The following is a 13237-nucleotide window of genomic DNA, read 5'->3' on the forward strand; positions in this document are numbered from 1 at the left end:
ATTTGCAATGCTTCACTAATTGTCATTTCCCTGGCTCCGTAGGGACACTTTACCTCCAGCACAGCGGAAGACCCTACCAGACCATCTGGAGATGCCCCCAACAATCCTGATAGGGAGAGCCACAAATCTGACTCATGGACCTGCATCTGAGTTGCAGTGGTGAATGCCCTGACGCCCTCACATTCATTCATAGTCCCCCACTGTACAGACAAAACACCATCAAGGGCCTGTTGTTGCCCTAGCACCCTGGCAATAAAGGAAGCAGTCACACGCTTTGACCTCAGGACAGCTCCAAAGTTGCTGGCAGTCAACCTTCCTTTCCTGAACAAATGCCAATTTGGGTTGGTTCGCTGACTGGTGGTAGCCACCTGAATTGCCCTCTGTTGCTCTTCAGACAATGCCATGCTTGCCACAATTGCCTCAGGTCCCTGATGCCCAACAGATTTGATAATTTCAATAACAGTAAGTGTTTCCAAGCTGTAGTGTTCCTCTTCTGGCTCGGGGGAGAGAAGCCAAGAAATTCCTGAGAACCTGCCCCCGAGTCTGTCCCTCAGCCAGTCACGATCTTCGGAGGTGGGCTCTCTTGTGAGCGGGTTAAATTAGTTATTGGTTTCAACAGTCACATTAAAACAGTTACTAAATCAGCCTACTATCACCTAAAGAACATATCTAGGATTAAAAGACTAATTTCACAGCAGGATTTGGAAAAACGTGTCCATGCTTTTATCTTCAGTAGACTGGACTACTGCAATGGTGTCTTCACAGGTCTCACTAAAAAATCTATTAGAAAGCTGCAGCTGATTCAGAACACCGCTGCTTGAGTCCTTACCAACACTAAGAAAGAGGATCACATCACTCCTGTTCTGAAGTCTTTACTCTGGTTCCTCACTAACACTAAGAAAGTGGATCACATCACTCCAGTTCTGAAGTCTTTACACTGGCTTCCTGTGTGTCAAAGAATAGATTTCCAAATACTGCTGCTGTTTATAAAGCACTGAATGGTTTAGGACCAAAATGCATTTCTGACCTCCTGCTAAATGATGAACCATCCAGATCTCTCAGGTCTTCAGGGACTGGTCAGCTTTCTGTCCCCAGAGTCTGTCCCCATTAATGTGAATAAATTAACTCTAGGTTAACGGTAATTTTGCTATCACTACTCACCTATAAACCTTGTCCCTCATGCTAGCCCTGACAACACCGGTAAGCACACCTTCATCTAGGCTGCACTGTAACGTGTCCTGACTTGTAGTGGTTCTCTCCTCTATCTACACTCTTCTTGTCATCTTTGTAAAACGATATCAGACTGGTAATTGACACAGCCATGACTTCTAGTGCAATTCAGTGTGGCTAAAATGAAAAGCTTTGTTAAAATATGCAAGCACGTGAAAGTCAAATTCAGCTTTATTGTCAAAAATTCTACATGTGTTATACATCCAGAAATATCGAAATATCGTTTCCCACAGTGTGACATGTATACATAAAACAAAAAGGGCCTAGATAAACGTGGTATACATTAAACAAAACGGGCCTAGATAACCGGGGTATACAGTTTAAAATGTTAATATATTTAAAGTGTTCAAAGTGCAGTTTCAGTGCAAGTCAGTTGAAACGATCTTAAGTTGGCGTGACGTTGAAGTCGTGCGACCCTGCTGCTGTACTGGCTTGTAGTTAGTTTATAGCATAACGTTAGCATTTCGCTTTTGGCGACTAGATTTATGATTCAAAAATTATAAAAGTAGGATTGACATGTGGAGATTATCCGGCTGAACAAAACGTGATCCCTCTCTTAAATGTGTGTCAACCACAGACCTTATTTCGAGTTATTTTCCAAAATCCTATGGAGAATTTGAATTGGTTTTTCGCAAAGGAACCGGAAGAAGTTTACTTCCGGGTTTTACGACGCGTCACTGCGGTTCTCTATTTTTCAAACGCTCTTATTTAGCAATCAACTTTTAGACTTAGCTTGAGGTTGTTTTAGGCATGTTGAAACTAACAATGAAGACAATAAAGATGAATACTTGATCCAAAAATACAAATATGATTAAATTAACTAAACAAATTGTTTCAAAACTAACATTGCTTTTTATTTAAATTAAATAAATAACATTTCACATCAAAAGAAAAAACAGTGTTTTAACAAATCGTATTAAATAATCTGATGACAGAACTGTAAACAGAATAGCTGAAACTTTAACAAAATAAATAACTCAGTTACTTCTAATCATTAACCCATGTTTGTATACTTGAGTTAACTCGGTGTGTTGCTGCTAGCATACACCTGACGTGGAAACGTTATTCGTGGACGGGGCTACAGAGCAACTAGAAAGATAGTCGAACCCGGTGCATTTCTCCGTCTGTATGTGGTGCACTTTTGCTAAATGTTTAGACAAATTGCTTGTGTTAGTTGGCAACTAATTTGGTAATCGATTTTAATCGATTAAGTCGATTAGTTGCTGCACCCCTAGTCCCATCCCTCTTCAAATGAGGAAACATCACAGCGCATTAACCAAGCAGAAATGTTACAACCAACAGAAGAGGCTGGCGGCCAGCCTGAGCGAATCATCAGGCTGGGCCGAACCTGGGTCGAGGACTGCTGGTATGCCCCAGTGACTATTGCGGGAACAGTCTGTTTTGCGCTGGTCGACACAGGTTCTTCAGCAACCCTGGTGAAACCTGAAACGGTGAGAAATAAAACAACTATTTGCCCCACCATAGTGAAATTACAGTCAGTTACCGGGGAACGATCTCCGATGGTGGGAGAGACAGTTGTGACAATGGGGGTGGGAAAGAAGTCTGTTCGCTGCCCAGTGTGGGTCGCAAACCTGGAAGATTGCATCCTGGCGCTGGATATTCTTGGAACATTAGACTGTGTCATTGATACAAAGAGGGGTACACTCACTTTTCCAGATGGACAGGTCGTTCAGATGTGTAGGCGGCCACCCCAGACAGCAGGGCTCGAGCTTAAGGACGTCCCGTCGTCGAAAAATATAGTGTCGGGGAGGATAAACAATTATTTTGGGACAAATTTGGGACGAGAGTTAAAATAAAAATACCCTGCTTACTCTACTACAAACGGCGATGAAAATGAAACCGACTGCACGTTTTGTGTAGCACAGTTATTAAACCTCCTTGTCAACATAAACGCACAAAACATTTAGCAACCCGCAAAATACACACACACACACTAGTGCTGGGGGGAAACGATTATTTTGAAAACGATTAATTGGGCGATTATTTCATCGATTAGTCGACGAATCTAACGATTATTTTTCTGTTGTTCGATTTATAAAAAACATAATGTTTCTCAAATAAATACCAAAAAACATTACTTCATTCATGAAAACTGCGCACCAGCTTACGTGCAGCCCTGGCCTGGACATTGCTTGGCTCCGTTAGTTGACATAAATTGATACTATAAGCTGACTAACGTTAGTCTAATGTTATGTTTGACTCGTAAACGACCACAACATGAGTTAGCTCTCTGTGCAGTTTGTTCGTTCCGGGTTAGTAGCGGCTAGATAGCGGTGTTCTGCAGGCGTAAACTAGCTACCATTCCATCCAACATTAAATGCTGACAAACGTTAAATAACACACAGCTGGCGTCGCTAGCTAGGTTGCTAACATTAACTACAAACCAACCAAGCATGAACAAACCGCACGGAGAGCTATAAGATAGTTAGCACTACCGAAGTGCACAGAACTCAAGCTGCACAACTCACTAGGGCTGTTCCTATTTATGAATATGCTTTTATTTCGAAGGAGAGGTAGCGCTGTTGACAAGAAGTTGTTGCTATGGAAACAAAGTGACGGAGATTAACGGAGAAAAGTAATATCTAGATATAAAGAAGGAGAAAGTAAACGATAAAGTTTATGGTTCAGTGTTAGCACCCCCCGAACAAGCTCTTACGTTGATATTGGAGATTTCAATAAATTAAATTTGAAAGACCTAGGGCGAGATGTTTTTGTTTGGGGGCTTTTTGCAGGGCTTTGTGTGCAATCCTGTGAGGAGGAGGTGGTAGCCGTTTCAGTCTCCATAGTGTTTAAAGTGCGATTGCGAACTGCTTGTTGTTGTTTTGGGGGACCCACGTGTGTGTGGCGATGTGTCGACGAGGAAATATGTCGTCGACGATATTTTGAAATCGACGCGTCGACATCGTCGACGCATCGCTACAGCACTAACACACACACACAATGCGTAGCTACAGCTGTGCCGCTGGCTGTCAGCAAATTCGCGGGTCTAGCTATGTACTGAGTGTGTGCAGCGCCATTTATCTATTATATGGCTCTGAGTGTGTGTATTTCGCGGGTTGAGTGATGTACAATCACAATGGCATCCCGTGGAGGAATTCTGAAATGTTTTACCATTACATCACAAAAACGCACAGCAGAACCAGACCCTGGAGCGCCGACCTCTTTATTTACTTACTCCTCTTCATCCCCTATGGGTAATAAGGCTGAGATGAGAACCCTCCATCGTATTTAGTCCTTAGCAATATACTGCGCCTCTCCCCATGTAGAGATGGGTACCGAGCCCCGGTATTAAACGGGCCCCGGGCCGGAATTATTAAAGACAGTGGTAAGGTTAAGCTCCGAAGTTATCTGACTTTTTATCGGTACTGGAGACATTTAAAAAATGTATGTCATATGTATTATTGCTACATAAACATTATATCGCAGTTTTAGTTTCGCCAACTCCGTTTCTAATATGCAATAAGACTACAACATGCGTCTATGATGTATTTTCGAGCTTTCTAATCCAGACGAGATCTCTCTCTCCCGTCTGTGTGCGAGGGGGCGGGGCAGTTTGTGAAGGTCTCCTGACTGTGTTACAGACTGTCATCCTGGTTAGTGGTTACTCTGGGTTCTGTCTTCAGGACAGAGTGTTGGATTTTTTTGTTAATTGGATGGGACTTGATTGGATTCAATATTAGAGTAATTTTCTCGTTTGTGTGTTTGTTTAAATATATTTAGCCTTTGTTTATGTGATTGACTGATTTACTCAACTAAAAAGGCTGATGAATTATCATCTAATGATTTGTATGATGTTTAATTATGTTAAAGGTCACTTTGAATGATTCTAGCTAATGATAATGTAGAAAAACTAATATTTTAAATTTCGGGACGGTCCACATTAATTTCGGGACGGCTTAGATTGTATTTCGGGACGGTTCCGGGAGGATGGTGGAAAGAGTTAGTCGAGAGCCCTGCCAGACAGGCTGTCGTGTGACCCACACCATGATAACACAGACAACCGAGACAGTGTCCGACGCCGTTGCTTGTTGCGACCCCCAGATGACGGCACCTGCACAAACCCCCACCCTGCGGACCCTGGCCCTTGCCTTCACCCAGTCATTGCTGCAGAACCTGTTGCAGATGAGAGAGTTTCGGCAGTGACAGACGTCTGGCAGAGAAACTCTGATGGACTGCCTCCCAATAATAATGATAATAATAATAATAATAGCTTTAATTTGTTACCGCTTTTAAAGGTGCTCAAAGACGCTTTATAGATAATAGTGAAGAAAAAAGAAAAGAGAAGAAAGGAACAAGAAATAAATATATATTTAAAGTCAAATAATACAAAAACAATCACACATGAAAAGCCAGATTGAAGAGGTGAGTTTTTTGAAGGTGGTGCGGTCGGTGCAGTCTCTGATGGGTTGTGGGAGTGAGTTCCAGAGGGAGGGGGCAGCGACGGAGAAGGCTCTGTCCCCCCAGGTCCGGTGATTGGTGCGGGTGGGGATGGATAGGAGGTTGGCTTCTGATGAGCGGAGGCAGCGGGAAGGAGTGTGGTGGTGCAGCAGGTCTTTGAGGTACGGGGGGGGGGGCCTGGTTGTTGAGGGCTTTTTAAGTTATGAGGAGGACTTTGAAGTGGATTCTTTGACGGACGGGGAGCCAGTGGAGGTTCTGGAGGATGGGAGTGATGTGGTCTCGGGAGCGGGTGTGGGTGAGGAGGCGGGCAGCAGAGTTCTGGATATGTTGGAGTTTATTGAGGAGGTTGGATGGTATGCCATAGAGCAGACGTGTCAAACTCAAGGCCCGCGGGCCAAATGTGGCCCGCCACGTCATTTTATGTGGCCCGCGAGAGCTTAATAGGTCTGATTGTCTAAAAATAAATAAGTCAAATGCGTGCAGTGACCAAAAACAAAATTTCCCACAATACATGCCGATTATGTTACCCGCGAAGTGACGGCATCCCGCCACTAGACTGCAGTGTTTCCACATCGATGCGATTTTCCCAACAAGTGGAATTGAGAAATACAAATAATGATCCCAAAATGTCCAGGAAGAGAAAAATGTATGCAGATGGAAGGGTGTTTCAAGAAAGATGGGAAGGCGAATACATGTTTGTGCTTCAAGGAGAAAAACCGGTATGTCTTTTGTGTTATGAGGCGGTGGCGGTTGTCAAAGAGTACAATCTACGTCGGCATTTTGAGACCAAACACGGAGGTAAGTATGCCAAATTTAGCCATCAAGAAAAACAACAAATTGCCCAAGAATTAAAAGGCAAACTGCGATCGCAGCAGAATGTGTTTGCGAAAGCCACAACCAAAAACAACGCGGCAGTGAAAGCTAGCTTTGTTGTGGCTGAAGAAATCGCCCGCGCTTCAAAGTCTTTTTCAGAGGGAGCGTTTTTGAAGCAGTGCATGCTGAAAGTCTGTGAGCAGGTGTGTCCCGACCAGATACAGACTTTTAAAAATGTCAGTTTATCAAGAAACACCATCGCGGACCGAGTTAAGGAACTAGCAGGAAACCTGGCAACACAGCTGGCCGAAGAGACACGCAGCTACATAGCTTTTTCATTAGCTGTTGATGAAAGCACAGACAACACGGATACAGCGCAGCTATCTATTTTTATTAGAGGCGTGAAGTCGGACCTCTCTGTCACTGAGGAGCTGTTGGATGTGGCTGCCATGCATGGGACCACAACGGGACGGGACATTTTTGATGCGGTGGAGAAGTCCGTCAGTAAAAACGCATTGCCCTGGGAAAACTTGGTGGGATTAACTACAGACGGTGCACCTGCAATGTGTGGAAGAAAAGTGGGCTTGGTTGGACTAATGAAGGAGAAAATGCAAGAAAGTAACTGTCACACGCCTCTGATAACGTATCATTGCATTATCCATCAAGAAGCTTTGTGCGGGAAGGTGCTGGGGATGGATGATATAGTGACCACGGTCATGAAGACAGTGAACTTCATTCGGGCGCGTGGCCTGAATCATCGTCAGTTCCAGCTGTTCTTGCAGGAGATGGGCTCGGAGCACGGAGACGTGCCGTACCATACAGAAGTAAGGTGGCTGAGTAGGAGCAAAGTCCTCAAACGATTTTTTGAGCTTAGGGAAGACATTGCTCTTTTCATGCAGAGTAAAGGAAAACCCTTGTCTGAACTGTCAGATCCAAACTGGCTGTGTGACTTTGCTATGTTGTGTGACATAACCGAACATCTCGCCCAACTGAATCAGAAGCTGCAGGGACGCAAACAAGTCATCACGCAGATGTCCGACACGATCACGGCTTTCCAGCGTAAACTTGACCTATGGATGTGCCAAGTGAAACAGGACAATCTTGCCCACTTTCCTGTTTCTCAGAGCATCTCAGCCTCATGTCCCGGTACTTTCTCATGTGCTCAGTTAGCTACCAAACTGAGCCTGTTGATGAATGAGTTTGATCGGCGCTTCTCTGACTTCAGAGCACAGCACTCTGGATTTGCCATCTTTGCTAGTCCTTTCACCACCGACGTGTGCACTGCACCCCAACAACTTCAGATGGAGTTAATAGAGCTTCAAAGCGATAGTGGCCTGAGAGCAAAGTTCCAGGATGTTACAATCCAGGACTTTTACCGTCTACTGCCCCCTGCTTTCATGCCACAGCTTCGACTTCATGCTGCCCGTGTTCTGTCTATGTTTGGGAGCACCTATCTGTGCGAACAGATGTTTTCAATAATGAATCTAAACAAAAACAAGCACAGATCACGCATCACTGACGACAACCTCCACGCTGTTCTACGGATTGCTACAGCACAGGACCTAAAACCAGACATTGACACACTGGCCACGGCAAAACGGTGTCAGACATCTGGTCAGAAAACACATTGGTAAGCATTTGAAAAAACCTAATAATATATAATAAAATGCAATTCAACCAAGAAGAACAATAGTTAAACTATGTGCAATGTAATGATTGTGTTTGCATTTTGTTTTGTGTTTGTTATTTACAGAACATGATCAATGGATGAGGATGGTGGAGAGGGGATCCACATGGTGTGTTCAAGGACAGGTAGCATCTCCTCATCAAAAACTAACCTAAAAACTTGACCAATATAGTTGTGGACTGAGACAACCCTTATTTTGTTATTTTGAGTTTATTACATATACTACTTTATATGTGTAGCAATGTATTTAGTGTTTGCAGGTTTTATGTGTTTATGCAAACAAATGTTTACTGTAATCAAACCATCTCTCATGAGTTGGATGTATGCCCCCTGCAAGGCTGTGTGCAGCCATTTGTTTTTGTAAAATGCTACATCTGTCACACATGTTCTTAGCAGCTCACAATTGTTGGTTTTACAGTTATTTGTTATTTCAAGTTTTGAACAAAGTTAATGTCATAACTTGTGTTTGATGTTATTTTTCTTTATTCACTTGGATAGTTTGATCGTTGATTGATGGAGTAATATGGGTTTCATAACCTGACAAATTAAAAGGATTTATTTTATAATAACAGAGCAACAAGCAAACATATTTTTTACATCTATGCAAATATATATGTAATATTTGTAACTTTAATAAGTAATAAATTCAGAGTTATTTAACATTAAGGAGTAGTTACATTTATTTTACATTGCATTTAGTTACATTGCATTTAGTTACATTTATAAGTTACATCTGGCCCTTTGAGGGCAACGATTATGCTGATGTGGCCCTTGGTGAAAATGAGTTTGACACCCCTGCCATAGAGGATGCTATTGCAGTAGTCGAGTCGTGAAGTGATGAATGCATGAATCAGGGTTTCAGCAGCAGAGGAGGAGAGTGATGGGCGGAGACGGACAATGTTTTTGAGGTGGAAAAAGGCGGTCCTGGTGATGTGATTTATGTGGTGGTTGAATTTGAGCTGACTGTCGAAAATGACTCTGAGGTTGCGGATGTGAGGGGGGGAGATAGAGTGTGGCTGTCAATGGTGAAGTTGAAATTCTGGATGTCTTTGATACGGGATGGGGGGCCGATGATGATGATGTCTGATTTGGCACTGTTCAGTTGGAGATAGTTTGTTTGCATCCATGCTTTTATTTCTGAGAGACAGTTGGGGAGAGTGGAGTGTGTTGTGGGGGTGATGGTTTTTGTTGAGATATAAAGTTGGATGTCATCGGCGTAGCAGTGAAATTGAAGGTTGTGGCGACTAATTATTTTGCCAAGGGGGAGCATGTAAAGGATGAAGAGCAGGGGGCCAAGCACCGAACCCTGGGGGACGCCTTGGGACAGAGGAGCAGTGGAGGAGGTGCAGTTGTTGACGTTGATAAACTGATGTCTGTCGGTGAGGTAGGATTTCAGCCAGGAGAGTGCAGTGTCAGTGATGTTGAGTGATGATTCGAGGAGGGACAGCAGGATTGTGTGGTTGATGGTGTCGAATGCTGCGGTGAGGTCGAGGAGGATGAGGATGTTCAGGTTGCCGGAGTCAGAGGAGAGGAGGAGGTCGTTTGGGATTTTCAGAAGAGCTGTTTCTGTGCTGTGTTTTGATCGGAAACCGGATTGAAATGGCTCAAAGAGGTCATTGGAGCTGAGGTGGGATTTTAGTTGTGAGGCAATGACACGTTCAAGTATTTTTGACAGAAAGGGGAGATTTGAGATGGGCCGGAAGTTAGACATGATGTCAGGAGTGAGTCCAGGTCTTTTGAGAATGGGTGTGACAGCAGCCAGTTTGAGAGAGGGGGGAACTGATCCAGATCTGAGGGAGGAGTTAATGATGGTGGCGATGAGCTGGGACATGGCAGGGAGACTCTCTTTAACAAATTTGGAGGGCATTGGGTCAAGTGTGCAGGTGGAGTTAATTCCAGTCATGAAGTGGGACAGTTGTAATGAGCAGAACCTGCTGCTGCAGCTCTTGCTGGAATTCAAAGACTGTTTTTCACCGTCTGAGGCCGATGTTGGCCGGACAGATCTCATCGAACACAACATCGACACTGGAGATGCACAGCCCATTAGAATGAGACGACGACGCCTCCCTCTGGCCAGACAAGCTGCAGCAGATAAAGCACTTGGGGAGATGCAACGGGCTGGACTCATCGAACCCTCCAACAGCCCCTGGGCCGCTCCAGTAGTCATGGTTCCCATGAAAAAGAAGGAGGACTTTCGGTTTTGCGTAGACTTCAGACCGCTCAATAAAGTGACCAAGAAGGACCTATACCCCCTTCCTCGCATCGATGAGGCACTCGATACAGTGGCAGGGTCTTCCTGGTTCTCCTCCCTGGACCTGCGCAGCGGATATTGGCAGGTCCCCCTTGCCCCTGAGGCCAGACAGAAAACAGCCTTCATCACCAACGGGGGTTTATGGCAGTTTAAAGTTCTCCCATTCGGCTTCTGTAATGCCCCTGACACATTTGAGAGGCTTATGGACCAGGTGCTGGCAGACTTCCGCCGCCATGAGTGTGTTGTTTACCTGGACGACATCCTCGTCCATGGAAAATCCTTCGAATCAGCTCTCGGGGCCCTCAAACGTGTCACGTGCTAACGGACGGCGGCGTCTGCACCATGGGAGAGAAAGTGTGAAGGACTGGCCCAGCCTCAGCTCTGTGCAGGACCTGAAGAGCTTCCTGGGTCTGTCCTCCTACTACAGGAGCTTTGTGAAAGGATTCTCCTGCATAGCTGCGCCACTGTTCCGCCTGTTAAAGAAAGGAGAGGTGTTTTCATGGACAGTGGACTTTCAGGCATTATTTGCTTTACTACAGGAAGCCCTAGTGGAGGCACCAATCCTCTTCCCCCCTGACCCCACCCTTTCCTTCATCCTCAACACCGATGCCAGCAACAGTGGAGCAGGAGCCGCGCTGGCCCAGGTGACACCAGAAGGAGAGAGAGTAGTGGCCTACTATAGCAGAACATTTAACAAAGCTGAACGCCGCTACTGTGTCACCAGACGGGAACTGCTTGCTGTGGTCAGCGCCATCCGGCACTTCAAGTACTACCTAGGGGGCCTCCACTTCACAGTCCGGGCTGATTACTCTGCCTTACAGTGACTCATGTCCTTCAAAGAACCAGAAGGCCAGCTGGCACGCTGGATTGAAGAGTTACAAGCATATAACTTCACCATAATTCACAGACCTGGCGTGCAGCACGGCAATGCTGATGCACTCTCCCGCCGCCCCTGCTACAGTGATGATTGCCGCTACTGCGTGAAGAGAGAGACACAGGAGAGGGAATGGCTACAGGCTAAGGTGATATGTGCAGCGGTGGGACCAGTCGGGGCATCAACTGACCATGGACTTTTAGTTGTAGAATGGAGGAAAAATCAGGAGGGGGATGTCGACATCAGGCCGGTAACCGCTTGGGTTGAGATGTGGAAGATTACTGTTGCCGCTGCGACAGCTGTACTGCACGTAAGGGCCCTACCGACAGATCTCATGCCCAGCTCCAGCAGTTTCCGGTAGGGTGCACAATGGAGAGGATCAGGATCGACGTTCTTGGGCCGTTTCCCCACACAGAAAAAGGGAACCGCTACATCCTCACAGCCATGGACTACTTCACTAAGTGGCCTGAGGCATACAGCCTACCAGATCAAGAGGCAGAGACTATTGTGGACGCTTTGGTGGAGGGAATGTTTAGCAGGTTCGGGGCGCCTGAAGTCATACACACAGACCAGGGCCGGAACTTTGAGTCCCGAGTGTTTAAGGCTACAGTATGTGCGAAAAACTGGGATCCCATAAGACCCGCACCACACCCCTTCACCCACAGAGCCATGGCCTCGTAGAAAGGTTCAACCGCACACTGGCTCAACATCTTGCCATAGTGATGGCAAAACACCAAAGAGAATGGGACGCCCATGTCCCCCTCGTGCTGATGGCGTACCGGTCTGCGACCCAAGATTCCACTTCCTGCTCCCCTGCCCTCCTCATGTTAGGAAGGGAGATGCACGCCGGGCGAGATGGGTTTGCTCCCCCCGACGCTCCTGTGGACCCCCCAGGGTTCGAATATGCCAGGAAACTCCAGGAACGGTTGCAGTCTGCTCACGACTTTGCCAGGCGCCAGCTATAGAGTGCAGGGGCGAGGCAGAAGAGGAACTACGACGTGCATGCTAGAGGACGGCATTTCAGTGCAAGCGAGTTGGTCTGGGTGTATAACCCACAGAGGAAGGGCAGATGCCCAAAGCTGGACAGCAACTGGGAAGAGCCCTGCAGGGTTCTGGAGAGACTGAGTGAGGTCGTCTACAGGGTCCAACTGCAGCGGAGAGGGAGAATAGTTGCTTTTCACCGGGACACCCTATCGGGTACAGCGACACCACTAGGATCAGGTGGTGAGACACAGGGGGCTAGGGACACTGTTCTTTCTTCTTCCCAACCCCCCTCTCACGACCCGGGGACCTTGCCTGGTTCCCCACAACCTGGACTTTTTTTCCCTTGCCCTACTCTGGGCCCCACGGTGGGCCTGTCTCCCCCTTCCGCAGACCAGGCACGGCCGCAGAGAAATCGCAGACCCCCTCACCACCTGAGAGACTTTGTTTATTCCCTCGAGGACGAAGGACTTTGAGGAGGGGGGAAAGTGTAACGGACTGGTTATAATGTTGATGTTTGATGTGTTTGTTGTTCAGAGTTTGTTTACATTTTACAGAGTGTTAGTGAACGTGCCACTGTTTTGATGGACGGTTCTTGTGACCTGTAGCTGTGGGTTTGGGTGGGAGAGTGTAGTCTGGTTGGTTGGGGCTGGAAGAGGGAGGTTCCTGGCGAGAGGGACGCGGGAAGCTAGGAGAGAGCTAGCGGGAGACCTGACAGAGTGTGAGAATACGACAGGGTTAGTGGAATGTTTTGGCATGGTTATGGCCAACAGTAACTTGTGATCTGTAAAATAAACTCCCGGATAAAGGACAAACTAAGCCTCCCTGTGTTCCTGTAGCGAGACGCTACAGTATTTTTAATCCGTTCGTAATCTTGGAACGCTTTTGAAACATGCAGTTCGGTTATTCAGAGCTGGCTAGTAGCTCACAAGCTGGCTAACTAGCTAGCTCTAAAAAAAGAAAAACGTCATGTTCCAACATT

General features: G+C 46.2%; 1 protein-coding gene across 1 annotated transcript; it reads left to right on the plus strand.

Annotated features, from left to right (window-relative positions):
• The first annotated feature begins 5939 nt into the window (after positions 1 to 5939).
• Positions 5940 to 8231, plus strand: LOC307025161 (general transcription factor II-I repeat domain-containing protein 2B-like). The gene is made up of 2 exons (XM_079659776.1): positions 5940 to 8092; positions 8216 to 8231. Coding segments are annotated over exons 1-2 (1971 nt in total). The 5' UTR covers positions 5940 to 6122; the 3' UTR covers positions 8217 to 8231.
• The last annotated feature ends 5006 nt before the right edge of the window (positions 8232 to 13237 follow it).

Source organism: Notothenia rossii (genome assembly GCF_949606895.1).
Source record: "Notothenia rossii genome assembly, chromosome: 11".
Taxonomy (NCBI): domain Eukaryota; kingdom Metazoa; phylum Chordata; class Actinopteri; order Perciformes; family Nototheniidae; genus Notothenia; species Notothenia rossii.

Excerpts from the sequence above, each read along its gene's own strand:
- LOC307025161 (XM_079659776.1), top strand. The coding sequence starts at position 6,123 with ATGCGTGCAGTGACCAAAAACAAAATTTCCCACAATACATGCCGATTA.